The sequence below is a fragment of the Podarcis gaigeae genome, assembly GCF_964106915.1.
Source record: "Podarcis gaigeae genome assembly, chromosome: 1".
NCBI lineage: Eukaryota > Metazoa > Chordata > Lepidosauria > Squamata > Lacertidae > Podarcis > Podarcis gaigeae.
The window spans coordinates 75,034,537-75,061,973 of NC_139678.1; the positions used below are offsets into that span (position 1 = coordinate 75,034,537).

General features: G+C 43.7%; 2 protein-coding genes across 3 annotated transcripts in view; both read right to left on the reverse strand.

The window, feature by feature from the left end:
* LSP1 (lymphocyte specific protein 1) overlaps positions 1-5,552 on the reverse strand; it is a 94,345-nt gene extending 88,793 nt beyond the window's left edge. Inside the window, exon 1 of the mRNA XM_083722341.1 lies at positions 5,290-5,552. Within this exon, the coding sequence (XP_083578467.1) occupies positions 5,290-5,366 (77 nt within the window). The 5' untranslated portion in view covers positions 5,367-5,552. The remainder of the gene's footprint in view (positions 1-5,289) is intronic.
* Positions 5,553-13,947: 8,395 nt separating this feature from the next.
* TNNI2 (troponin I2, fast skeletal type) lies at positions 13,948-25,747 on the reverse strand. Of its 2 annotated transcripts, XM_083723723.1 has the most exons (7): positions 25,599-25,747; positions 23,753-23,785; positions 20,624-20,665; positions 19,010-19,138; positions 16,784-16,873; positions 15,836-16,012; positions 13,948-14,397 (listed from the first exon to the last, which is right to left on the reverse strand). In XM_083723723.1, exons 4-7 carry the CDS (start codon positions 19,130-19,132, stop codon positions 14,302-14,304), a joined length of 486 nt encoding a protein of 161 aa, XP_083579849.1. In that variant the 5' UTR covers positions 19,133-19,138; positions 20,624-20,665; positions 23,753-23,785; positions 25,599-25,747; the 3' UTR covers positions 13,948-14,301. The 2 variants fall into 2 exon arrangements, with proteins under 2 accessions (XP_083579849.1, XP_083579848.1); XM_083723722.1 differs by lacking the exons at positions 23,753-23,785; positions 25,599-25,747 and having other exon boundaries at positions 20,624-23,268.
* Between the last annotated feature and the right edge of the window lie 1,690 nt (positions 25,748-27,437).

The window sequence follows — 27,437 nt, forward strand, 5'->3', positions numbered from 1 at the left end:
AGCAATGGATCCAAACTACAAGAAAGAAGATTCCACCTAAACATTAGGAAGAACTTCCTGACAGTAAGAGCTGTTCAACAGTGGAATTTGCTGCCAAGGAGTGTGGTGGAGTCTCCTTCTTTGGAGGTCTTTAAGCAGAGGCTTGACAACCATATGTCAGGAGTGCTCTGATGGTGTTTCCTGCTTGGCAGGGGGTTGGACTCGATGGCCCTTGTGGTCTCTTCCAACTCTATGATTCTATGATTCTATGATTCTATGATTCTATCTGCAGGGCATGCAAAATTACATGCAGCACCAGCCTATGCACATTTACTCAAAAATAAGTCCACTGAGCCTTACGTTTCTGGTAGGTTTGCTTATTAAGGAGGACGAAGAATACCAGATTGTAGGGGACTATCAAGTCTACTGTTAAAAATGTTGTATTATATCCTAAGTCGGTAGAATCCTGTTCCAGATTTCTTTTTGTAATGAGTGTTTTTTCTTTTTAATTGCAAAAGATATTGGACATACATTGAATATCACAGTGGGTTATGCTATTAGTTTATATTTTATGGTGCTTTGAGCTGTGTCCTACTTCTTTGTTGTACTGTTGTATGAGTTATGATGGCCTTTGTTAAAGCAACAACAACGAAGGTTTGTATTTAGTAGGTATCTTTCACATCAAAGTCTGAACGAATCAAGAGAAATGAATCAAAATTCACATTCTCATTAGTTGCTACTATCTCCCTGCCTTTGTTAGTCTAGTGCTGTTGCAATTTCCAGGAAATACTTCAGGCTTAACAAAGCAACACTTATCTCAGTGTGTTTCTCAAAGGACCTGAACTACATAAGTCAGACATTTTTCAGAAGCTTGATAATGAGAATTCTTTTCTCTTTGCTTTCAGGGGAAAGCTCCAGAAGATTGATCAAAGTGATCAAAAGTTTTTGTGACTGTAACTAAATAGTTTTTTACAGAGAGTGTTAGACTGATTCTCAGGAGTGCCCACATCCCCTTGTCGGGCACTTATAAAATCACTATCATGCTAATTGTTAACCGAGACATGACTCGAATTTTGACTGCACAAAGAAAATATTTTTTTAAAAAAATGAAGGGAGAATCTAAAGCAAATAAAGAGTAGGAAACTGCATACTTTAAATGGACTGATAACTGGTTTCCTTGTAAGCTGTCATCATACATTGTGTCTCACTGCAACAGTCAAGCTGTATTTCAGATTTTCCTTTTGTTCACTCAAGTGCACCATATTTTTCACTGATTTTTCACCAGGTTTTTAGTACAGCCACGCACGCTTGAGTTATACATAGAGCTGCAACCCCTCTGCCCCACCCTCTGGAATGCAGTTCCAGGGGTCCAGAGATACCTCACTAGATATCAGCTTTCCCAGACAATCTCCTTCCAGTGCTGGATATTCTTAGCAATTGCTGTAATCTTACTTAGGACTCTCCAAGTCTCCTCTAAGGGATCTGGAGAATTCAGGACAGCTGAGGATGAACGTGGCAAAGGAAGGGATGGAGCCTGCTGGCACAGCAAAGCTTGCCTTAATCGATGACCATACATGGGCAGCCTCTGAGCTTTGTAGCGCATTGGAAATGAGAAGCCTGAGTAGGAAGGCAACCTTGAAGGTTGTGCAAGGATAGTTGATTGTGTCTGTAAGAAGCTATTTTCTAGTGATATACCTCCCAGCTTCACAACAAGAGAGGTGCTAGCCTGCCTCGTAAGATATTGGCCTGTACTTACGTCAACACAATGTGCATGTTATTTTATTGTACCAGCTTTAGTGGGTGCAAAATGAAGTGGCTGGTTATAGGTTGGTACCAGCAGCAGGAAATGCATCTTGCCACTGGTTTCAGTGTGCTGCATTTAAGCTTTGAAGTCATTTGTTGCTTAGGAGTGTGTTGTCCAAAGGACTGGCTACCTTACAAATGTGTCTGGGCTTTAAGTTCTTTGTCAGACCTCCTTTTCTGGGTGACTTCAGTGAGGGCTTTTAGGGTGGTAAAGGTAAAGGTACCCCTGACCGTTAGGTCCAGTCGTGGATGACTCTGGGGTTGCATGCTCATCTCACTCTATAGGTCGAGGGAGCTGGTGTTTGACCACAGACAGCTTCCGGGTCATGTAGCCAGCATGACTAAGCTGCTTCTGGCAAACTAGAGCAGCACACGGAAATGCCATTTACCTTCCCACCGGAGCGGTACCTATTTATCTACTTGCACTTTGACGCGCTTTTGAACTGAAAGGTGGGCAGGAGCTGGGACCGAACAATGGGAACTCACCCCATCACAGAGAATCGAACCGCCGACCTTCTGATGGGCAAGCCCTAGGTGGTGGTGCCCTGCTTATAGAATGTCGTCCCTGGAGAAGTCTAGCTGGCACCTTCCTTGCAGTGTTTTGTGTTGGCCAAATGCATGGGAAAATGCACAGGAAAGCATGGCATAAAATTATGCGATGCAACCATCGTATATTCCCCCAGAAAACAAATCAGATTGAATACTCTGTATGTAGCCAGCATCATATAAGCTCCTGCAGCATCACCCTAAAGTTTTTAATTGGTGATCTCAAGGAACTAATGGAAAGGCAAATTCTGAGAGAAATGTGAAGGGTTCTTGGTGTTTTTTATGGTGAGATATCAACATGCAGGAATGACCCCATATAGTGCCAGGGGAGGGGGAGGTAGGGAGAAAACATATGAGTTTCCATAAATTATCCTTGCCTATTCCTGTAAAGCTGCCTGTGACAAAATGCAAGTATGCTGAGGAGCACTGTTATTTGCTTCAACAAAACTTTATATCAACAATTCAAGGGGAAAGAGGAACTGTACCAAGCAAACCTTGTGGTTACCCTAAGAGGAAATATGCTGTTCACAGATTCAGTTTCAAGAAAGAAGAGGAGGAGGAGGTTATAGCGAAGAGCCATTTTCATCCTTGCAGATCCTTTCTTGGCATTTTGTGCAGAAGGGAAGTGAGTGACTAGAAAAGAGCCTTGAGTCTTGCAGTCAAGGGAGTGGCTAGGTGCATGTGTGAGTCCTGCAAAGACTTTCTCAGGGATAATTCCTAAGTGGATTGCAAAAATGAGGCTCTGTGACCAATTCCCTACATCACATTTTCAAAATGCAAGGGGTGGGCGTGGATGCAGAGGCGAAATGCAATATAAGAAGCAGAAGTCAAAGGCAGTTAAAATAACTCATTCCTTGAGCTACTCACCACCTTTAAAATAGATTATGGTTGTCACTTTTCATTTTGGCAAATGTTCTAAAGCTTACATGGACCCATTCATCTTTAGCAGGCCTCAACCACTATTTTGTTCACTCAAATCCATCAATTTAAAACGTCAATCAAAGGGGAAGACCATTTTCTACTATTTGCACTGAGGCTTATAGGCGTGTGCTTACAATTCTGTGCTGATTTTTGTCCCTTATTCCAAATTTTCTAAGAGGTCTAACTTCATGCAAATTTTATAGCAAGGTTAAAGCAGCTGGGGCACAGGGCTGTCCAAAAATGTCACCTTACATGTGTTTGCAGTGAGCCATAGGTCTGTGCCTATGTCATTAGCATGTCACCAAAAGAAACCCCAAGTCAAAACTGAAAGAAGTGCCAACGTGGTTAAAGAATAAACTGGCTGCATGCCCACAGATCATGTGAACAGACTTTCATCGATATGTAGTGATTTTCATTTTTATGATGAAGGGAAATAAGCAATTCCTCCTAACCCTTGCAAAACACGAATCAAGCATAGCCTTTTTATCCCTCAGTGCTGTTGGCGCCAACAGCAGCATTGCTTCCGGGGCAAATTCTGGCTTGCAGTGTGGAAGGAGAGGAGCGGCTTTCATCAAGACCACAGTGTAAGGGGAAATTGTAAAAAAAAAATCCCCCACTGCATGCCACAGTCTCAATCCTGATCTGCTCCCCTTACCTGTGTGTTATTTTACTTCCTCCTCCACCACCCCCGCAACCACATGGCTCCCTTTTTTGATGCTGAGAAGATACAACCTTTTTTTATTCAGGTTAATACTTAATGCTGAACAATACTAAAAAAAATTGTAGAAGGAAGGAAGGAAGGAAGGAAGGAAGGAAAAGAAAGGAAGGAAGGAAGGAAGGAAGGAAGGAAGGAAGGAAGGAAGGAAGGAAGGAAGAAAGAAAGAAAGAAAGAAAGAAAGAAAGAAAGAAAGAAAGAAAGAAAGTCACAGCCTAGTCTCCCCAAATGTGCAGGTAATGTCAGGGGCATCTCTGAAATCCTGGAGTCTGAACTCCGTAGCTGTTATGAAGCATTTGGAAGAGTGGAGATGCATGGCCACATCACTTTGACACTTGAGATGTGCTCTGACATGCACAGATTTCCATCTTCTCATCCCCATTATTATTAGAGCCAAACTAGACCTGATGGCAGCAGCTCCATCAGTGCTTGGGTGGGGAGTACAGAACCCTTCCCCTTCCAACAACTTAGCGTCTCAGCAGCTCCTCCCCCCCAGCTACTTTCCCACAAGTATTTCATGCTTCCCAGTATTAAGAGTCCTGCTTGGGGCAGGGGGATGCAGCATCAAGAGGGAACAGATTTTGGGGGCGGGTCCTGCCATGCAGTGGGGTGAAGTGGCCTGCTTTTGGGGGGGGAGCAGGCATTTGGTGCCTGAATTGCACAACAAAACCTTTAAATGGCACAATGAAACCTGAATGGCGCAACAAAGCCTTGGCGGCAGAGGGTGATTTCCATTGGGGCTATGCTTAAGGCAACAAAATGCTTTGAGTTGCCGCTATAGATTGTGATGAGATAAGCCATGGATGAGGGGAGGGTTCTGCGCTCCTTGCCCACTTGTCCCATTTTGCTCCTTAAGCTAGACTTCCCACCTTTTCACATGGCTGAGGCAGGTCAAGATTTAATATCTACTCTCATCACATCAGTCTTAGCCCTAATACTCAGCATTTATATAGCACCTTAAATGCCTTCAAAGCACTTAATCATCCTACCACACCCAAGCATGTTCACATGGTGAAGCCGTACTTCAACAAGAGCATCTCAGCTCACACTTCTCACCAGTTCTACGCTATAACCATTTTTTTTGCATGAACAGCAATGACTCAGAAACTCATTCATGTGAAGCATGAACAAGTTCCCCCATAGTAGTCAGCAGACCTGGTCTCCAGATCTCCCACTGACTGATCTCTTTTTAGATAAGCACCTCCCCTTTCCTATCTTTCTTTTTTCACTTCGCTAACCTTGAAACTGTCACAAGACATGAGGAGAACGACAAGCCAAAATGTGTCCTGTTGAAGCTGAGACCTGCATCAAGGCCCTTTCCTTACCTTTGTGTCTCGCCTTCAGCTCCTTCTTCTACCTCAATCTCGCACTCGACGTCCCTCAGACATTCCGCATCAGCCATTTTCTTTGCTTGCGAAGAGTGCAATTGAGTCAACTGGCTCTGTAGACGGTTTTGTAAGAACACCGAGCAAGCAGTTGAGCTCTCCCCACTCTTCCTGTATTGACTCTAAAGCCAGCAGCACCGGATATCATGTAAGGCTGAAGGTGCGAGTTTGTTTTTCACTCAGAAAGAGCAGCAACAAAAAAAAGAGGAACAAATTTCCCCACCCACCCTAAGATGCAGGCCGCAAAGGGGAAGAAAGAATGATAGCAGTTTGAAGAAGAGTCTTTGTCCTTAAATCAAGCTGAACCTCACAAATGTTGCATCAGCAGCCTCTGTTCCTACATGTATGGATAACTCCTATTTCTCTCTCTCTCTCTTAGTCTTATCTATGTTTTGTCTATGTTAGGATCCTTAGAGCAAATAGCAGGGCTGGGAGATTGGGCAGTTGCAACACTGCTTCAGCAAGTATCTACAAGCAGCATATTTGAAGGGATGGAAGGAGGGCCAAAGTCCACAGCCTGGCAAATATGGAGCCAAAGGAACACCCCAGATGGGAGAGCAAAGAGAGCCGCTTAAGTCAGTTGGAGGGTTGGATGTAAAATGCCTCATGGCAGTCAAGCAGCCGCCATGACACCCCAAAAGTTATTGATTTGTTTCATGCGTTTCTCCATGTCACTCCTCCATCATATTTAATTCCCACAACAACCCTGTGAGGTAAGTTAGGCTAAGTGGCAATGACTGGCCCAAGTCAGATGGCCAAGTGGGGATTGAACCCTGGTCTCCTGGGTCCTAGTCCAACACTCTAACCCCTATGCCACACATACTCTATTGCTAACTACCTTAGTAATTGTGTTGCTCTGTATTGCCTTCCAAACACGGCCTTAATACAAAAAGAGGGGGCTGCTGATGGCCCCAATATGCAGCTGTGCCATAGCAAGTAAAGTGGATTTGTTATACTGAGGTCTTTGACTATGAACAATGGATTTACTTCCAAGTAAATGTATTCAAGATTGATGTGCATGTACTCCAATTTAAGCTGATTTAAAAGCAATATGATAAAACCTGCTTAATACTCTTGGCTTAGCTTGTAGATCAGCCAACCCAGAACTGGAGTTTGTGATAAAAAAGAACGATCTCAAGTAGTATTAACAGTTTAAAGCTATTCTCTTCAGTAAATCTCTGGTGTATGTACATGTATATATCAAAATAAACTTGAAGAGCGGATCGTTTATCTTTTAAATCCTGCCTTTTTTATTAACTGGTTTGAGTCTTTCAATTAATTTGAGTCTTTCAATGTATATGTTGCATTTCAATTGCAGGTAATTTTTCAATATCTTTAATAAAAGTAACTATTTTGATTAAATAGCACATACATTTTAATTTGGAAGGTCCCTTTGATCACATTACATGGATTAGAAGATGCATTTAAGACGAGGTTGTTAGTACCCTCCACAGAGGCAAGTGTACTTCAAAATCACCATATATAATTGGTTCATAATTGGCATTTGAATTGTTGTGAGGAATCAGAGCATTCTCCCAGCTTATGCAAAACACATTTGTTGAGTATCAGTGAATATCTTAATCTGCAGGTCCAAGCCTTCTAACAAGTTATCTATCCAGACAGCTCAGAGGACAACAGACTGAAACATCTGGGTGGGGTGGGGGAGTTAATGAAAGGCCTTAGAACGATTTGTACATAGATTGGTCTCTACTGTGGCAGATGATATGAGAGATGGTGGGGTAACCTCACCAAGTAGTCCACCACTTCCTTCCTGTGCCTTCTTTTCCTCTGTGTTGCTACATTTTTCCATGTTTCTAAATCATGCTCATGGATGAAGCAACTTCTCCGAAATGGCTTGGACAAGAGGACATAGTTCTGAGGGCCCCTTAGATAGGCGAGAGCACAAGGTTCTCAAATCCCTTGCACAAGAGCTGAATAAAGGTGATGAAAGGAGAGAGAGGAGTTACATTTAGAGCATCTAGGCTCCCTGATGACTGAGATAATGTATGTGCAGTGCTTTGAAGACTTAGTGCAAAGCTCTGCATGTCTACTAAGAAGCAAGTCCTGTTGAATTTAATGGGACTTTCAATATTTTCTCACATTTATTAAAATATTTCAAAACCGTTGCATTTCCTCTAGCAATTCTACCATATTTAAGTGCCGCGTTAAAAGCCTGTTTACACACACATACACACTCGCACACTTAAATTATTTACTGTGTCAATATTCTGCTAAATTAATAAATCAGAATATTTATGCGGGAGAAATAAATATCTTTTTCGTTACATAGACTTTGTAGCTGTTCTCTTGGTTTTTAAAGAAAAGGCAGTCTTTAATTCAAAGACAATGCCTTCATCCAGCGAGCCTCCCGCACACCAGGATGTTATACAGCTGCCGCTGTGAGCCAGGAGTTCCCCCGCTGCACAGGGGATCAGCACTGTCAAGTCCTGCCAGTGTTGCTCACCTTGTTAGGAAAGGGGGGGGAGTGAGCCTCTGGAGTCAATCACCCACACCTCACACAGGCAATGATTGCTGTGAGAACAGTCAGCACGCACCAACACTTGTTTCCACGTGTGGATTGCCCATGATGATTGGGGCAAGTATTTCTAAAAGGGATATGCTCTCCATGGAAGCATTGTGAAACAGGTGCATGACATTTACCGCTTGTGCATTTGCCCCAATCTATTTTCAATTTTGGGGAAATGTTTCCAGTCAATTTATAGTATTTCTAATTCTGGGCAACCCTTCACCTGATGTGTGCTCCATCCTTTGTTGGGGACACCTGTTTCCGTCTCCATGCCAACAAATCTACTTATCCCTCCCCACAGCCTAAGATGCTTGAAAAGAATTCTTTCGCCTTAGGGGCTAGCACAGGTGGCCTGCTTTGCTTTTCTGCCTCACGGTTTGCAGATCTGCCAGATCTCTGAACATGAGATCTTTTGCCTCATTGTTATGCGTTTGGATATTTTCCCCCAGATGATGCTGTCAGAGATGCTGTTGGGAGGAACTCAGCTGTGAAGATGTTTGTTTCATAGGGCAGTAAATTATCTTTCTGTGAAGAAAGTTCCTGCAGGACTTAATAATCAAGTCACTTCTCCTAACCTTCATTTACGGTACTTTGTGCTTCCCATTGTGCACTACAGTGGTACCTCGGGTTACAGACACTTCAGGTTACAGACGCTTCAGGTTACAGACTCTGCTAACCCAGAAATAGTACCTCAGGTTAAGAACTTTGCTTCAGGATGAAAACAGAAATCGTGCTCTGGCGGCGCGGCAGCAGTGAGAGGCCCCATTAGCTAAAGTGGTACCTCAGGTTAAGAACAGTTTCAGGTTAAGAATGGACCTCTGGAATGAATTAAGTTCTTAACCCGAGGTACCACTGTATATCACAGGTCTGGCCCAACAGCAGTGGCGTAGCATGGGGGGTGCCAGGGGTGCCGGCCGCACCGGGCGCAACTTGGGCGGGGGGCGCACTCGCACTAGCAACTCTCTGCCCCTACTAAAATCCACGCGTTAGGGAGCCCGCGCTCGCTCGGCTTGGTGAGGAGGTCGCAGAAGGGGGAGAGCAAAGCCTTCTGCCGCGGGCAAAAAAAGGAGAGGAAGCCGGGCGGGCGGGCAGGCTGGCTGGCGGGGGTCTGGCTGCGCCTGCTGCTGCCGTTGCCGCTGCTGCTGGGCTTTGACAGCTTGGCGAAGCGGAGGGAGAGGAACTTTATGGTAATTGCGGCTCTCTTTCCGCTGGCCGCCTGGGTAGTGAGCCGAGCGGAGCCGGGAGTCTGGCGAGGGGGCGGGAAGAGACTTTCCCCCCTTTTTTCCACCTCGCCTGGTCAAAAAGGAGAGCGGAGTCTCCTCAGGGCGCCCTCAGGCAGGGCAGGGCAAGGCAAGCAGAGCGAGGAGGAGAGAGAGGGGAAGGGGGTGGGGAGCAGCCAGGAAATGCCACGGTGTGGAGGGGGAATCAATTAAGGAGAGAAAGCGAAAAGCCTTGGAGAAAGGGAAAAAAGGAAAGAAAAGAGGCAGCTCCGGGAGAGCGCGGGGGAAAGAGAAGCCTCGCTGCTGCTGCTTGGGAGAGTAAATTACTGTACTTGCCTTGCCCCGGGTTAGGGGGCGCAAATTATTTGCCTTGCCCCGGGTTAGGGGGCGCAAATTACTTGCCTTGCCCCGGGTGCTGATAACCCACGCTATGCCGCTGCCCAACAGAGCAGCTTCCACAGCTAGAGATAGGGGAGAAAGTCAATTCACGTTGCCTTTAAAACCAAATTTATCAAATGTACACTTTCCCCAAAACAATATGAGAACCTAAGCACAGCCATCCTTCGAAATTCACAGTTAACCAAATTTCACGATGCAGTTCCCCAACCACTGTTCACGAAAATGCATATGATAGGGGAAAGTGTGCTTTTATTAAAAAATCACAGTTTGCTGCAGAGATGCAGAGAACTGAATTTAAGACTGGTAAAATGAGAAGCTGAGAAAACGGAATCTGACAGCTTCTTCCACCCCTATCTGTGCCATACTTCATGATACAGAAAATAATGTAACACCAAGCAGGAAATTGCCTGTTATTAAGGGTGGGGGCATTTGGCTCTGTCAAAATAATACCAGGCATAAACCTGCAATCTGCGTCCCCATTCCCTAATCCAGTGTTTCCCAACCTTGTGCCTCCAGATGTTTTTGGCCTACAACTCCCATCATCCCTGACCACTGGTCTTGCTAGCTAGGGATGATGGGAGTTGTAGGCCAAAAACATCTGGAGGCACAAGGTTGGGAAACACTGCCCTAATCAATAAATGTTAATCTTCCAGAAAACTTATCCCATTGGCCTAGGTTGATTGCAGTTTAAGCGGTGTCCGTCTCTCCCTTTTCCTACCCTTCTGCATCTAAGGAGTGTCATGCTTCTTGGGCGCTACTGAGGAGATTTCACCCCTCCCATATCCAAGAATCTGCTGGTGTTCTCTGCTGATTCTCCAGAGAGGAGGGGCAGTTTCTGCTCTCTACTTATTCCGCTCCAGCCTCACATCAAAGTGTCGGGGGGGGGGGGGGGGAGAGAGAGACTGAGTGTTAGAGAGAGATCGTGTGTATAGATAAGGTTGCTGCTAAGAGCAGCTGCAGACACTCAGTGCAGTTCAGCATTTTCGTTTAGACCTCATTTAGCTCTCTATATAGTTGTGTATTATAGCTGTAGATAAAATAAAGAAGATATTCTACAGAGCTGCTCTCCAAGTCGTTTATGCTCTGCTATACTCTGCTGTGCGATGACTGTCTTCTTGTGGAAGTGAATCCGGTGCTCACAACTCTAAGCTGTGAGTCCACTGTACTTTGACCTGTTCCTGTGCAGAAGGTGGTCTCTGGAAGTTCTACCCCAGCTCGCCTGGCCCAGTCGGGGCTGAAGTGGATGAGTCCAGTTGGTGACAGCTACTAGCTCATATCTCAGACATAGCTCAGAGCTAGGCCATCTTGGCTTTGATAGGTAAGCCATGGTATGTACCTGAAGAAAAATCCTTGGAATAAAGTGGGCTCTGAAAAGAAGGAAGTTGGGGCAACAAATTTTAAACCTTAAACAAAATTTAAAGATAAAGGGTTAACGTGTGATATTTTACTGTATTTTTGGTGTCTATGGAAGCCGCCCAGAGTGGCTGGGACGGCCCAGCCAGATGGGCGGGGTATAAATAATAAATTGTTGTTGTTGTTGTTGTTGTTGTTGTCAGAACCAGCAAGCGACACTGTTGGGTGAATGAAACAACAGTTGCTCTACTCCTCTGTGAACAGGAAGTGACTCTTTAATGCAGTACTTCCTTTATGCTTCCAACTGGCTGTTCCACAATCAACGCTCATGGAAACATATTTTATTTCACATGACACAGACCCAGTTCACAGTTCTCACCCATGTAGAATGGAGAAGACCCATACATGCTGAAGCTATTCACATTTCTAGACTCCACATCTCATTAAGCACTATTTCTCCCATAGGCCATCCCAAGACCAAAGGACAAAATGTTCTCCCACCACCCAACCTTGTTTTGTGTACAGAAGCTGACTGGACCATCAGCTGAATCTTTTTTCAATCCTGACAATGATTTTCTCCACAGCACCTGAAGGCAGATGGCTAGTTAGGGAGGTTCTGATCAGGCCACGTTGCACACATTGTTCTGTCCTCCAATAGAAGGTTATAGCAAGGGGCTCAGAAGCTACAGCAGGAGGAAGGACTACCACCACTGCTCCAAAGCCTCTGCCATCTGTTTCATGCAAGCCCCCACTTCCCCTTTCCCTCCAACTCCCCTCTCCACATGCCTGCATGCATGCATGTGTTTTTAAGAGTTGGAGCCTGCAGGTAGGCACTTGAGTTTTCTATAAATTGCCCCCACAGTGTTTACCATGGACAGTGAGCCACTCAGCATCACAAGAGGTGTCATAATCCTCCATAGGCCTGTTGTAAAGATCAAGATTATACCTAAATGTTGTTTCCAATTCCTTTTATCATTTCCAGCTTCAAGGCCATGTTGATGGTTGACAGTATGCAGAGTCACTGCTCACCCCTGAACCTTCCCTAAGTCTCCAGGCTAAGCGGCCCCCTATGTCTCACATCTAGGGCATTTTTCTTACATCTCTTTCTCTCCATTCAGGCTCCTGCTTAGTCTTGGGCTTCCTTCCTTTCACCTCTCACTCCAGGATCTAGCTCAGCTGGCCTCCACACTCCTTTTGCACATGTTCCACTTCTGGAAATACAGATACAGTCATTATTTCCTTCAGACAGAGTGATATAGCTCACTGCCATGTTGTTTCAATAGTCAGCAGTTTCCCCAGCTTACTTGCAAAGCGATGATGAAGAACAAGTACTTCTAGCTTCCGCAGCAGGAGTTCTCAGCATGCTCAGGCAAATATTGGGATATACCATTCAAAACCATCATTCTCTAATCCTTTGGAATGAAACTAAAATTATAGTCAATTTGCTGATAACAGCCCAAATAATAGCTGCATTCCAAAAAGTAGTACATTAGCTAATTGAGGTTAATGGTAGCTGAGTTAGATTAATGGGTTCATAAAGCATGAGAGGTTCTGCTAATAGATGCTTTATTGTTTTGTTGGAGTGCATGGCTATAATTTTAAGATACATATTTTTGTATTTTACTTGTTCCTAGGAAATGTCTTGCAAATCACAGTGAATCTTTGGTATTTATTTGTGCCCTCTTGTTCTCTTGTGGTATTTACATTTGTGCATATTTTGATATGAAGCCCTTCACTAAATTTGTAATTCTATTTGGTTTCTATAGATTGTAATTTAATTTGGATTTTATTTTGATAATAATAATAAATATCTGATTGGGGTTTGCAGTGCATTTGGAAACGGAGAACTGAAGTGATGGCCATCATAGTGGCAATGCAATAAAAGTTCTGATCCATTATGCCTATTATCAACCTTTGACTGCCCAGTCCCATGCATGGAGTCCAGTGAGGCCTGTTCAACATTAAGGACGTATACTTCTCTTGGTTTCAAAGTTCAGGTTGTGAGTGCTGTTTGCTTATGAAGCCAAAACAGTAAAAAGCCTAAGGAAGGGATGAGCACAGAAGAGAACATTGGGGACTGAGCATGCTCTGTGACCATCGAATGCTGACTGAGTCCTGAATGAGGCAGTGGTGTGCAATGAAAAACTAAGGCGGCCTGGAATGGAATGAATGACACTCTACACTGCAACATTTTTTTGTTGATCCCACATGTAAGCTTGATCTAACTGAAGCAACAGATTGTTGTGAACTGCCCTGTGATCTTCAGATGAAGGGCTATACAAATTTAATAAATAATAATAATTGAGTCTCACAGGTGACTGGAAGGCCAGTCAATCACTATGTTCAGCATCTAATAAGGTCTCTCACTGCCATAGTTGGGATGGAGCACCTCATTAGCCTGCCCAGCAGACACACTGAGAACAAGTCACATGCAGCTGCTCAGATTTTTTAGGTATGAGGCAGGCAGAGTAGTTTTTCGAGTAACACTGGTGTCAATAATGATGACTATGCTAAAAGAAAATGCCCTTGCAGTGAGAACACTGAGTTAGTGGAAGACAGATAATCCTGCCTAATCCTTTGCCTGCTAATACATTAAAAACAAGCTACTCTCTTCAACTGGCACCAGAAGCATTTTGCTCTATTCAGCGGCAGCACCCAAAAAGCCTCTCTTCCTTTCAGCCTGTGGACAGAGCAAGGTCCTGAAGACAGGAGCTTTTATGGACATTTGATCTGCAGCTGAGTAGCTTGTTCACCCATTCAGTAATAGCTATTGCTGTTTTGTGGTCATACAAGTGCCTCCTAAAACTGTCCCTAGTGCTCCAGAAACAGGTGGCTATGAGGCAAAAAATAATTTGGAGTGCAGCTGCAAACTTGCTTACATTCAAACTCTGGGAACTCTTCTCAAAGGCAAAAGTTAATTCCATGACACACATAATGCAAAAGCACCACAAGGAAGTCCTCTGTGTCTGCATTGCAAAACAGCAACTGCAGTTTGTATCTGAGAGAGATCTATCTGCAGTTTCCATGTCAGGAAAATACAACGCAGTCACGGCACAAAGTCATTTTGTACCTCAGCCTCCCAAGGCTTACAAATTCAGCCACACTTCCAAAGCTTTATTTACATCAGTTTAGTTGTAACAACAGGTCCTACCAAATTACAGGATTTAATGACTGGATTGTTTCAGGTCATGCAGCTACCATGGTTGCAAAATGGGTTTTAAGACATTTCACAGCTCAAGACAATTGTCTTTCCAGCAATAACATGGGGTCAAGCTGCGGGTAGGGTCTGTAAAGTGGACTGCTCTATGAAATGCAACTGTGGCCTGAGGACAGTCGTCCCAAAAACAGCGCTGTAAAGGATTGGCAGAAAATGAGGTGGCAGGATAGATGGAAAAGGAGCAGTGGGACTTGGATGGGGGGTGAGGATTGGACTGAACAGCTGCATGGTTCCTATTACTCGCCGCCTTCAAACATCTTCTTCCTGCCCTCCATGCCAGACTTCTCCTCAATGTTCTTCCTCCAGTCACCCACGTCACGAAGATCCTTCTCCTATGGGAGGAAGGGGAGAAACATTCAAGCTTGGTCAATGTCCTTGAATGAAGGGCCACATCCATTTGCTTTTCCTTACACAGCCTTGCTTGACAGAGAGAATGCTACAAGCACTTGTGTATGAGCAAAGAGTGTCAGTTATATAGGGCTGGTTCACAAGCTCCCAGCCAGAAAGGTGAGCGTTGGTATCTATGAATCCCAAAACAGCATAAAACTCAACACAAAACACAGCAAGAAGTGAAAATGATTCTTCTTCCAGACACAATTCAGAGTCTTGGACACTATGGGTCGCACCCAATGTTGGTCTTACTGTGAGCAGACCCACCAAAATTAATAGACATGACTAACTTGAGTCCATTAATTTTTATGTGTCTGCTCTAAGTAAAACAGAGTTGGGTACAGCCTCATAATCAGAAAACCCTGGAAGTCAACTAACTGTACTGCTTTTGCAGTCACCTACTGCTTGCTTAAGCTGGATGCCCTTCCTGGTTCCTGTCATCTTCCAGCTGACTTAAAATGCAGTTTTTAAAAACTCACTGTTGTCTGATTGTGGCCTTTTAAAATTCACCCTTATCTCAGTAATGGTTCTTTATTACCATTGTTATCAGTGTGCTTCTTGGAGATGTTCTCCTTTAAGAAACCCACACAGCATGTTTCTTGCTGATTCATAGGAAGCAAACTGGTAGGTTTTCACTCTGACAGGTTTTGGTGGGAGTGGTGAGGGACGCAGAAAAAAATTGCAGGGCTATGAATAGTTGACAGTTTTTCCTTTTACTGTGCACTGCCTGTCTTAAAGCTTCGTATTTTATTCTGGCTTTAATGGGTTTTTTTTAAAAAAAAAATCAATGCTGTAAGTTGCCTTGAGACTCTATTTGGAGGGGGGGAGGTAAAACAAAAGAATGAATTTATGTTATTTTACTTGTGATCTGTGGCTTTAAATTAATGCACAACCCTATGCACATCTGCTCAGAAGCAAGCCCCATTATGTTCAATCAGACTTATTCCCAAATATGTTTGTACAGGACTGCAGTCTAGATTGGACTGAAAAGTCATTGCCTTCATTTGTGCATCTGCAATTACAGTATTAGTAGCTACATACCTCCAAGAGGTAAAATGAAAAAAACCTGACGTAATTTTCTTAAGTACAACCAAATATGATTGACATTGAATGTAGTACCAAAAAAAGGGGGGGATAAACAGCATCCCAGGCTTTTGCCCAACTGAGCTACTTTAGACAATTACCAGGTGAAGCAAAAGAAAGAACCTGAGGCTAGTTGCTAGTGACGAGGAAATGAATGCAACAAAGAAGTAAGGGAACATTGTTAAATGCTAAACTGAGTAACTGGGCACTAAGGGGAGAAAGATACCAGACCTGAACACAGACCATGAATTACACAGCAAAGTTATAGCGGATGCTTCTTTTAACCCCTTTAGATACCTTTTCAGTGTCTTCCTTCTTGACTTGCTTCAGGTTAGCTCTAAGATCCATGCAGACCTTGTGTTTGGAGCCCAGAAGGGCACGTAGCATAGCGTCTGCAGACATGCGGACTCTCTTCAGAGGTGGCCTCTTGAACTTGCCCCTCAGGTCAAACAGTTTCTGGCTCAAATCTTCAAGCTAGAGGGAGAGGCAGAGAAAGAAAAAGGTGCAAGGGTGGGAAAGGTGGCTGAAATTAGATTAGGGGGATACAGCACAAGGCACTACTCAATTATAGGACACAGCCTGACAAAGTAAAGTACCGTATACAGACATTACAAGACAGAAGCAGGCACTTGAGGGAAGGATACAAAGGGAAAGTAGTTCTAGGAGTTACACTGAAGGTATGTCTGTACCTACTCTTTTATGTGTGATAGCCCACAAATATACTACAAAGATGTGCTACAAATATATGGCAAAGACTGCATTTAATCCCAAGAGTTGTCTCCTATTGCTCTGCTTCTGTTCTCACAAAAGAGGAACTAACCCTCCCACAGCTAATTTGAACATTACAAAATGTAATTTGTTCCATGACTTCTTCCTCCTTTTTACACTTTTTAGAAAATTGGTGTCAATGTACCAATGCAACTACCCCTAGTAACAAGTAAACACTTTCTTCTAGGTGGCAGATGCCAGTCTTCCATAGTTTCTTGGTGGTTTCTTATCCTACTGAACACACATCATATATTTCAGGTATACCCTTTATGCACACCCTTAACACAGAAAGTGAGACCTCCGACAGTCTAGAAATGTAACTTTGAATCCATTTGTGGAATTTTTACCTTTGTTCAAGAGCTATATACAAGAAGTTATTGTATCCTTCTGGACCCAACCCACTCTTTGGAAACAAAAGCAGGACAATGAAGCCCAGAAATTGAAACACACACTCAATACAGCACAGAGCTGGATTACCTCCTTAGTAGTTTTCTGTAACTTAACCTCTGTGTCGTATCTTTCCTCATCAACCTCCTCTATCTTAGCATGAAGTTTTTTGCAAAATTCCTGTTGAGAAACAAGGAGAGATTATTAAAGAGGGTTGCTGAAACCCATAGGGCATTTCCTCCCCAGTCTTTCTGTGGGGAAATCTATATTTTATGTGTCTTCAGTACAGAGGTCTGGCTACACAGTTTCAGAAGTGTTCATAGTGAGTTCTTCAGTCCAGCTGCTTTTTTGAAAATCTGAGAACCTAAATCAAGTAGAGAGCATTTTGACAATCCAATCCTGTGCCTGTCTGCTCAGAAGTAAGTCTCAATGAATTCAGCGGGACTTACCCATCCAGGGGTCCTTTACCTTTACCTACTTCCCTGGCAAATGTATGCATAGGATTGCAGAATATAAATATAATAAATAAGTGGGATTCTCTTATGCCACTTCATCCTTTCTTTAGGATGGTGTGTGTGTGTGTTACTGAATTGCTAGTTTTGCATTAAAGCGTGTCCTTCATACCAAGGAATCCTGATTCACACCTGATGTAATTTACAGCTTAATTCTTTTTCTTTACTTACTTCTGTGGGACTTGGGTTTGTTGTCAAAGCAGAGCTAAGGAGAACATTCCATGAGCACAAAATTTGTCATTGTATGATGGAATACTCACCCCCTCTCTGTCTGCCCCAAATGCCCCTTAAATCTGTTCTGTAGGTTCACCTAATCTTCCAGAGCAGATTTGGGGATATTGTGGGGCATGAACAGGGCTGGATGGGGGGGGGGGGGATCCCATTGCACTAGTGCTAATCCTTGCCCTGTTACAACCACTTAGCTGAATACTGTCCTTAGTTCATAGATGTGTCTCTAGGATTGCACTCTCAGCCACCTCCTTCACTGGACTAGATTCCACTGTAGTACAAGGAACCTGCTATGTGGTTAGATGCAATAATGGCTACTTGCATAGGCCCTGCTGAGGGATATGAATTATTTTATCAAGAGATTATTGAGCAAGTCATGAAAAGTGGCAGAGGCATTTTTCTTGGCATGGTTGAGTCTGCTTCCCCCTCAATCTGGGACACTGCTTCAGAGCTCAGTGACCAGGGAACTGTGGGACAGGAAGAGATGTGGGTGCAAAATTTTCAGGAAAACTCAAGACTCTTGGTGTATCCAACCATAAACTGCAGAAAAGCAGCATATTCTGGAAAACACATTGTAGTTGCTTCTTCATACCTCATGCTAACACACATCAGTGACACACATAAACACTTTTTAAAAAAAGCAAAAGGTTCTGTGCCTTTGAAATGTGTATCTGATATGGGAGGCTCCCTTAGGCAGCAATCCTAAGCCAATATTCCTAGAAGTAAGCCCTACTGAACACTATAGGCCTTACTTTTGAATAAGCACACATAGGGGTGGACCGTTGTTTACAACAACAGTCACTCAATGTGCAGAAGCAATGACAAGGCCAGATATACAGGCAATTCTGAGTGAAAAAAATCACATGGGAGCTGAACATGACGAGGTGTGTGTGTGTGTACAGCCCTACAAATACAGTCCAACCTTATTTAAATGATGTCTTTGATTCAAAAGCAACATAGGAGCAAATAATCCATAAAAAACACAATAACAAATGTTGCAACCAAATATCTCAACCTTGACCACTAAACAACACTATGGATTCTGATAAAATATCCTATGTCAGGTTTGAAAGGAACCTGGTGCCCTCCAGCTGTTTATGACCCCCAACTCCCATTATTTCAAAACACTGGCTAAACTGGCTGGGGCTGATGGGAGTTGGAGTCCAACAACATATGGAGGGCTACACTTCCCCATCCTTGTTCTATGTAGCTGTTTCTACCAATGCCGTTGTATCATGAATGATCAGGCAAAGTTGTTAAGCACAGATGTGTTCTAAAAAATAAATTAAAAATCACTGTCTGGACCAATATGCATTCACTCACATGCTCTGTGAAGACCTAGTGTGAAAGGAGAATTATCATTTACACAGGCATGTCCAGGCCTCTGGGTTTGAAGATTGTTTGGAGTAGGCAATAGACTGAGACCAAACTAGAGGTGAATGAAATTAAATAATAGCCATAATAATAATAATAATAATAATAATAATAATAAACCTTTATTGTCACTACACCTTAGAACTGACATCCTATGTTGCGGTTCTTGTGCAGCAGTGAATGGAGGAGATTCAATTATTACCTGCAATTCTTGCATGGAACTTGGGAGTGACAGAGGTGGACAGTGCTCTGCAAGGTAGTTGGCCTTTTCTTGTTCTTTGGCTACAGCTTCTTTTTCAAGTTCACCAGCAGCAATCTGGAGCATAACACTCTGGAGGATAAAGTTGGGACAAGCACAATGACTGGAGGAACAGAACGACTTCTCAAGGCAATCGTCATCATACACAATGATACACAAACACCCACCAGGGTGAAGTGCTGGGCACAGAGAAATGGACTGGGCAGAGCCAGCATGGGCCTAATGGGGAAAGGGTAGGATGGGGTTTGGAAGCTGTGGCCCTCCAGATTTTATTGAACTCCCAACTCCTATTAACCCCAGTCGGAATAGCCAACCATAAGGGTTGCTTAGAGCTGTAGGCCAACAATATCTAGAGCAGGGGTCAGCAACCTTTTTCAGCCATGGGCTGGTCCACAGTCCCTCAGACCATGTGGTGGGCGGACTATTTTTTTTTGGGGGGGGTAAATGAATTCCTATGCCCCACAAATAACCCAGAGATGCATTTTAAATAAAAGGACACATTCTACTCATGTAAAAACACACAGATTCCCAGACCATCCACGGGCCACATTGAGGAGGCGATTGGGCTGCATCCGGCCCCCGGGCCTTAGGTTGCCTACCCCTGATCTAGAGGTTCACAGGTCCCCCATTTCTGGTGTAGGGCCAGGGCTTGTGCTCTGCCATGACTTCACTGGGTGGTCTTGGGAAAGCCACCGCCCCTTAGCTTGTATCCTGTGTAAAACGAATACTATAATGATTGGATTCAGAGTCAAGCTAGTTGTAACAGCAGATGTTCTGTTTGCTTAAACACGCAGCTGCACCAATCATGTAGAAAGAGAGGGCAGGCACTGATTTTAACAATGAAAAGGATCCATGTGTGAGAGGTTCAAAACCATACCTGCCCTCAACACACACACTTGTGGATTATGTCCATGCAGTTTTTCTCCCTGAGCACCTTTCTCCTCAGTATCACAAGTTGCCTCAGCTTGGCAAAAAAAAAACACACTTGGGGGGAAAGGTGTGGTGGAAAAGTCTCAACACCACCCATCCATCTGCCCCCTTCCCTGTTGACATATGGGCGAGGGGGCCTCTTTCACAAGATTGTGGCAGCTCTGTGTCTAAACTGCCATCATTGCTGCCACCACCATGGCAAGTGTGGGGCTGTTGTACTTGAAAAGTTAAACATGGCAGAAGCTGTGAAGTAGGGATGGGGACCCTGTGCCCCACCAATGTTGTTGAGCTACAGCTCCCCTTCAGCATTACCAGTGGTCAGGAATGGCGGCAGCTGTCATTCAGCAATATCTGGAAGGCCACCAGTTCCCTAACCATGCTGTCAAGTGTCTGACATTTTAAAAGTGCTCTTGTAGATGAATAGCAACAATAGAAAAGGGTCTTAGTGTGGAATAGTCAGGCCAATTTTCTGTAGATGTCAAGAAGCCCTTTGGAAAAGGGGCCACTCAGGCAGAGTTCAGTGCTGTGAGGCTTAGAGCTTTTTACCATCCACATCTCTTACCCAATGGGAAAAGTAAGAAAGAAACAGAAGTCGTTTTGTTAGGAACGACCAGAGAGAAAAGGTACCTTGAGATGCTGCCGGCGGGCAGTGATTGCCCTCTTCCTTTTCTGAAATGGCAAGAAGCAAAATGAGAAAGAAGTGGGTTACTTAAGTGTTTTGTCCTTCTCACAGTCACAGCCGATTTCTCCCCCTCCCCCAGGCATGTCTTTTGACATTGCTTCAAGAGGCAATTGGGTATAGATGTCAAGATTTGCCCTCGAATGATGCTAATTGGACCCTTTGCTTCTGCAAGCTGGCTCCTCATAACAACAGCACATTCTATCTCTGGTGCTTTGGGGCAGAGGGAATAGCCATTCATGTTTTGAATAGCTCCCTGACCTGCTTGCTGTACTTTCATTTGAGGGCATCCCATCCAAGTCATGAATGTTTAAGAAATATGATAAGGTCACCACAGTATGGGGGGCAGCCAGACCAGAATTTGGCCTTTTAAAGGTGACTTTTAAAGGCAATGGAAAGACTTGGCTCTACTGCAGTAGGCTTTGGTCAAAATCTATCATTAGTGTTCCTACGTATGCTATGAGATGCTTCTTCCAGAAGCCCATTTTGTAACTCTTTCTTGGGCAATTTATCCCTATGGGAAAATCCATTTCAATACGTGTGGTGGGGACTAAGCAAAAGAGAGGGAAAGTTTGCACCCAAGTGAAAAGAAAAGAAACCAAATACACCAGTAAGAAAAGGAACCCATATGGTAAGTCATATATGCTTAGATGGGCCTTTCTTCAGCTGCTCTAGATTTCTGAGGCCTAGAAGGTGGTTACAAAACTCAGGGCCTTTTTAGTGGAGTTTCCCTTGCACTATGAAACTATCCATCCAAGGAAGTCCACCAAGACACCTCTCTTCTGACTGTTAGGGATCTGGTAAAATAAAAATAAAAAACTTTCCCCATAAAGCCCGGGGGGGGGGGCATTACCTAATTGTTAAGACTGTAAAACTAATGTCTGTTTGTTCTCTTGTATTAGTTGCTTAATTTTGATTAGTGGTCTTAATTGGATGGCTTTAATAGCTTTTAATAGTTCTGACTACAGTTTGCGATGTTATGTGTAAGCTACTTTAGGGATCCTTTTAGATAAATAGGAGGGATGGGAAACAACAAACAAATGAATGAATAAAGGCATACATGCTCTCAACAACCACCACCACAACAACCACCTAACACTGAATAGTTCAAAACCATCACAGAGGCAGACCAAGTGTGCCATATTCTGCTACAACCAAAATTTGGGCTAGCAAATGTTCCATAATCATGTATGCCTGCAGGCCTCTGGCATGGCAAGGGGGCAGTGAGATCACTGACTGCATCTTGCATCTATGCTTGTGAGGAAAGGCCTACTGTAGCCTGAACATGCTACTTCACATGCACAGAAGCATCCAGTCAAGAAGGGTCAGTGATGCCCTTGACCCCTTGCTATGTCATAGACTTCAGAGAATGCACAGCAATGCTCAGCTTCACCTCCACGCATAACCAGGTTGCATTAGGCCTCTCTGCAGATGCCCAGAGGGCATTCTAGACTCCACAATCTTCTCTAGAGTTTGGGCAGAGCAGAAGTAACACATGCCTTGCTCTGCTAAAACTTTCTGAAGGTACATAAGGTACTCTTTAATGTCCTAGAGTCCTAGACCATTGTTACTAATCTCAACTTCTAGTGTCTCTGCTTTCACTGCCTTCCATCAGGATGAGATTAGATGGTAAATGTGGACAAACATATTGGCAGCTTAAAGAAGCAGGGATCAGCCTTCTGGTCAATGCCAATCCCTAGAGCTTTCCTCTAATAGCTCTTCTGTAGTAATCTATTAATACCCACAGAAGCTGCTAACACAATTTCTAAGTCAGCCTGGCAAAAAGGTGTCCACATTTCCTTATTGCAGTGTCAGCAATGGCAAACAGGAGAAAAAGAGCCCCCAAAGAGCACATCATCCTCTTGTTGGATTTTTAAAAATACCACTATTGAACCACCTATTATTATAGTAGAAGTAGTGTACTGGGAGGGTGGCTTTGAGTGAAACATAGTTGTGAGCTTTGCATGGAGGATCATTGTTGGAAGCTGCCCAGAGTGGTTGGGGAGGCCTGGCCAGATGAGCGGGGTATAAGTAATAAATTATTATTATATTATTATTATTATCATTGCACACCCTGGAAGTTCTTTGATGGGGGCGGGGCAAAGCAACCCAGTATCAGAGATGGGGGTGCAAGCTTTCCTATGGCATCATTCCCAAGTGGGACAGCATTTCACTTTCTTCTAGTTAGAACCTTCCATTTATGCAAGAAAAATGAAACGGTTGCACTAAAGGGTGCCACTTAGGAGAGCCTAAATTTGCATGTACATAGGCAGACGCAGGCAGGCGCGCGCACACACGCACACACACACATATACAGCTGTCTCTTCATTTCCATAGCACCATTCTAGATTCCATCTTGTGATGGAATGTTGGGAGGGTGGAATGGAATGTTTGAAACTCGCTTATAGAGGAGGAGGAAAGACAATGCATTTTGGTTGATGAGTAATCTTCACTGCCCTACAAGATCTTCTCCAAGAGGGCAGAGTTTATCCCAGACTGATAGCATGACCATGCCAATGCTCTTCTGATCCAAAGTTCTACCCATGAACCTCACCCCATCCACCCCAGCCAAAATAGAAAGGGAAACTTACTTCTTCACTGGTTTGGGAGAAAGAAATAGACACAAGCAGAAAGCAGGGAAGGAAAAACAGATGGTTAGTTTCGAGAATAAAAAGACAGATTCTATGATCCAAAAGACTGAGTATGGAGCAATCGGGGCAATAGTGGGTGAAGCATTTTTTTGCAAATGTTAAAATCCCACCCATCTATTGTTTGGCAGGGAAGGAAGATGAAAGAGAAGCCAGATAACCAGAAGAACTGTAACTTTTTGAAAGAGCTCTTTGCACACAGCTCCAGCCGCTGGGTGGCATGGGGGACGGCCCAGTGCACACGATCTATTTGCATGTGCATCTCTCCATCCAGCTGGCGATATGCATAGAGAAGCCGATGTGGCACATGCGCTAGAAAGATGGGAGTGCAGAAAGGTATTACTTCTTGTTGACGGGATTGAAAGAAAAATTGTAGCTCTAGAATTGTGTTTTTAAAAATGTGGCCCACAAAATATACATAACAGTAACTTACTCAGACATCTTGGTTTTGTTGATGAGCACCTGCAACAAACCAAAGGCATATATATATTTAATACAAGTGTATTGTTTAGATTAAACAACATTGGTCACAACTAGAAAATAGAAATTGGTTTGTACTTATTGCCCAACTGCTCCCCATCTGCTGAGTGAGGAAGTAGTTGCCAAATTTATGGAAGGCTGCCAAATACATTTTCTCTCTCCCCCCCCCCCATATAATTTGTATTATTTTTTTTCCCTTTTATAACACAACAAATCCAACCTTACAATAACAAACAAATATATTCTTTGGTCAGTCGCAATGAGAAAAGCCTATCTATACCAAGCCTTCCAGAAAACTTGGAAGTTTTAACCCTTGTAGAAACACTGTGTGCTGAAACCTCTGCAATAAACTCATATTGCAGCCCGTGTGAGGAGAAAAAGCATGCTTTGCTACTTAGTCAATAGCCTACATTTTATTGCAAGTGATTCTTATCAGTACATGTATGCATTCTACTGACTGCCATAATGGTGGTAACCACAGAAGTACACAGCTATACATTTAGGAATTTGCTTCCATTTCAGCGGCTTCTCGGGAACAAGTTGCATTAAACTTTAAGGTTTCCCTGTATTTTTGTATTGTTTCAAATCGATTATTTAAAAGGTATGTGCCTCGCCCAAACCCCACCAGTATGTGAACTAACTACTTTGCTATCTTTGGATGGCCATTATACTCAGCATGAGACAAGGAAGAGTTAAAAGATGGCCAGAAAGGACACCCCCGAAGGCCATGGCTGACCTCCCGAAAGAAACCTTATCCTGAAAAATGTGTAGGGCCTATCACAGAATGGAGAAGAAAGTGCTTCTAAAAATGGCTTGCAAAGGAGCTGCAGCTGTCTCCTTGCCTTTCCTAGTGACTCAGGAGGGCCAATGAGGGGTGTCATTGTGGTAACCGCAGGTGGCAAAGGTGCAAATGACAGTGGGCGTGACATATACTAGAAATAAAACAAAATACAAATAAGGAACAACAGAGGGAAATCATGCCAATCATCAAAATAGACGTTTGTGTAATTTGCAGTTTTGTATCCTTTCCGTACTTTCTACAGTATATCCCAACTTGTCAGTTGCCTTTTTTGCAGAAATGTCAGCATGCTACTTGTGAAACCAGCGCCACTCAGACTCACTGAAAACAAAGCACCCTATTTTAATCATATTCTTAGCAGCAAGTGCGAAAAAGGTGACGCAATCAAGCATTACATCTTCCCCTTTCTTCTTCAACAAGTGGCTTTTCCATCTGCTCCCTACCGCCCCAAAATTGCTTACTGAACAATTTGAACAGAGTGCAAGCTTACTCAGATTAGTTATGCTTTTCTTTCCTGAAAGGCAAAATCGTATGCTTCCTTCTTTTTCTTTTTCTGGTTAGGCTTTCTCTACCGAGCAAGTTTTAATGGAGAAACAGGCCATGTTTTCAGCAGGGAGATTTGACTGCATTCTCAAGCTCAGGTTTCGCAGTGCAAATTTACACTGCAGATTCCTTAACATCGTGGGAATTAAATATGAGGAAGGAGTAAATCTGAGCTTTCCAGCTCTTGAATCCTGAGAGCCAAAGCCACTTTTATGGAGTGGGACCAGCAACAAAGTCCGATGAAATTGATTGCTGTAACAGGCTAAAGAGAAAAAAGACAGATGGGTGCTCAGAGGACAGACTTTGACTCCAACACTGGGGTTTAGATCCTTTCCCCCCCCCCAGTCAAGAATCATTAATCTAGGAACCACAAAGTTTCTACTCTTTCTTTCAGCCTCTTAGAACAGCAAGTGGGGGCGGGGGAGGTCAATAAGAGACATGCAAAGGGCTCACCTAAGTCCCAAGAAGAAAAACACACAGCGCTGGTGGGAGGACTGGATCAACTGGCAAGCCACGGGCAGCTGGCTTACTGAGGAGGTATAAATGTGTTTCTTAAACAGCTCAGCAAAAAAACCCATTCTCTCTTTAAGGGCATGGAGTCTTCCTTAGACCAATGGTGTGTAAGGGTCCAGAAATACAAACCACCCCCCTCGGCTAAAGCAATCAATTTGGGAAGCAGTCAAGAAGTCTTGGAGAAGTCAGGCAGCAGGGAGAATAACAGAAGAGGAAGTGTATTTTGCAGAGTGTCAGGAGCAGAGTCATATATTTTACATGGTAAACAGGTAAAATGAATCCAGTGAAAGACACATATGAAAAATATACATATACACATGCTCAGAACTTCAGTTAATTTTTAGCATAGACAACATTTACAGGGTCCACCCTAATTTCCATGTGTACCCAATTCAGGTACACACTACCTTATTGATCTTTTTGTATTTATACCACACCTTTTCTCCAAGGACACATCAGATTCTCCTATTATACCCTTACAACAACCCTATGAGGTAGGCTAGGTGAAGTGATAATAATCTATATAGCATGTTAGCGTGTTCAAAGTGCTGCATACGTAGTAATCCAGAAGGCAAGGTAAAGTAAATGTCAGCAGTTCATGATGGGGAGTGGGGGGGCGGGGAGTCATGGTTCAGAAACAGTAGCTTGTCTAACACCGCCTAGCAAATTCATTGCAGAATTTGAAGATGGGACTTCCTGATTCACAGCTCAGTTTCATTGCCACTGTGCAACTGAACAAATTGCCTGAGGCTACTCAGCAAATTTCTCAACCAAGTAGGAATTTGAAGCAAACTTTTTGCATAAGGGCTAGTCCAATACATTTTGCAGCATGGAGCAAAGTTCCTCCTTACTGGCCCCATTTCACATGCAGAAGCTGACTGAACTTACAGTTGAATTTTACTTCAGAAATTGCACTGGGTCATCAACCTCCACCACACCTGAGGGAAGCAGGCAGCACACAGAGCCTCACCACAACTCCCTATTTGCTGCCTCCAAATCTGTTGCCACCATGCCCCCCCCCACTCTGTCTAAAACAGTGGTGGCCAAACTTGGCCCTCCAGCTGTTTTGGGACTACAATTCCCATCATCCCTGACCACTGGTCCTGTTAGCTAGGGATGATGGGAGTTGTAGTCCAAAAACAGCTGGAGGGTCAAGTTTGGCCACCACTGGCTAAGAGAAGGGCCAGCATCCTACAGCCCAAATCCACCACTTTCCCACTGTACCACAGACTCTCATTGGGTATCATTTAAGAAGTCAATACCGAGGAAATAATCACATTCATCAGCTGCAGCTTTAAGCTGCACGGTCCATGAAAACTGGCTTTTCAAGTTTATATCCAAGGAAGATGGATTTTAAGGCTTCTCAGTAGTTTGGTGGATTTCGGATGTTCTCTTCCCTCCTGCTCCTCCTCTCCTTTTTCAATGCTTCCCGCAGACTCAATACATCCACGTTTGACACGCTGTGCAGGTACAGATCTTAAGTTCAAAGAGATACTAAAGAAGGATTACAGCACCCAAGGCAATACTGCAGTATAAATTCTCCTCACAGCTTCCAGCAAATCTCATTCCCCTGACAGCAGCAAGCAGGGCTGGAATGCTGATCCTTAAAGGTGCTGAATGGCTAATATGATGTTGTTGATGACGATGAAGCCCAAACCTGCCTTTTTGGTATGATAGCCTCTCTTCCTCTTGGGCTACCTAGGACAGACAGAAATAAGTACAAGAGCCCCCAAATACATGCTATTTCTAAATGCAAGCAATGGGTTTGCCATGTATTGA

Coding starts and splice junctions, on each gene's coding strand:
- TNNI2 (XM_083723723.1), bottom strand. CDS start 19,132: ATGCTCCAGATTGCTGCTGGTGAACTTGAAAAAGAAGCTGTAGCCAAA. Junction 16,874..19,009: donor GTTCCATGCAAGAATTGCAG/GTAATAATTGAA, acceptor GTTTCTCAACAG/GAATTTTGCAAAAAACTTCA. Junction 16,013..16,783: donor TACAGAAAACTACTAAGGAG/GTAATCCAGCTC, acceptor CTCTCCCTCTAG/CTTGAAGATTTGAGCCAGAA.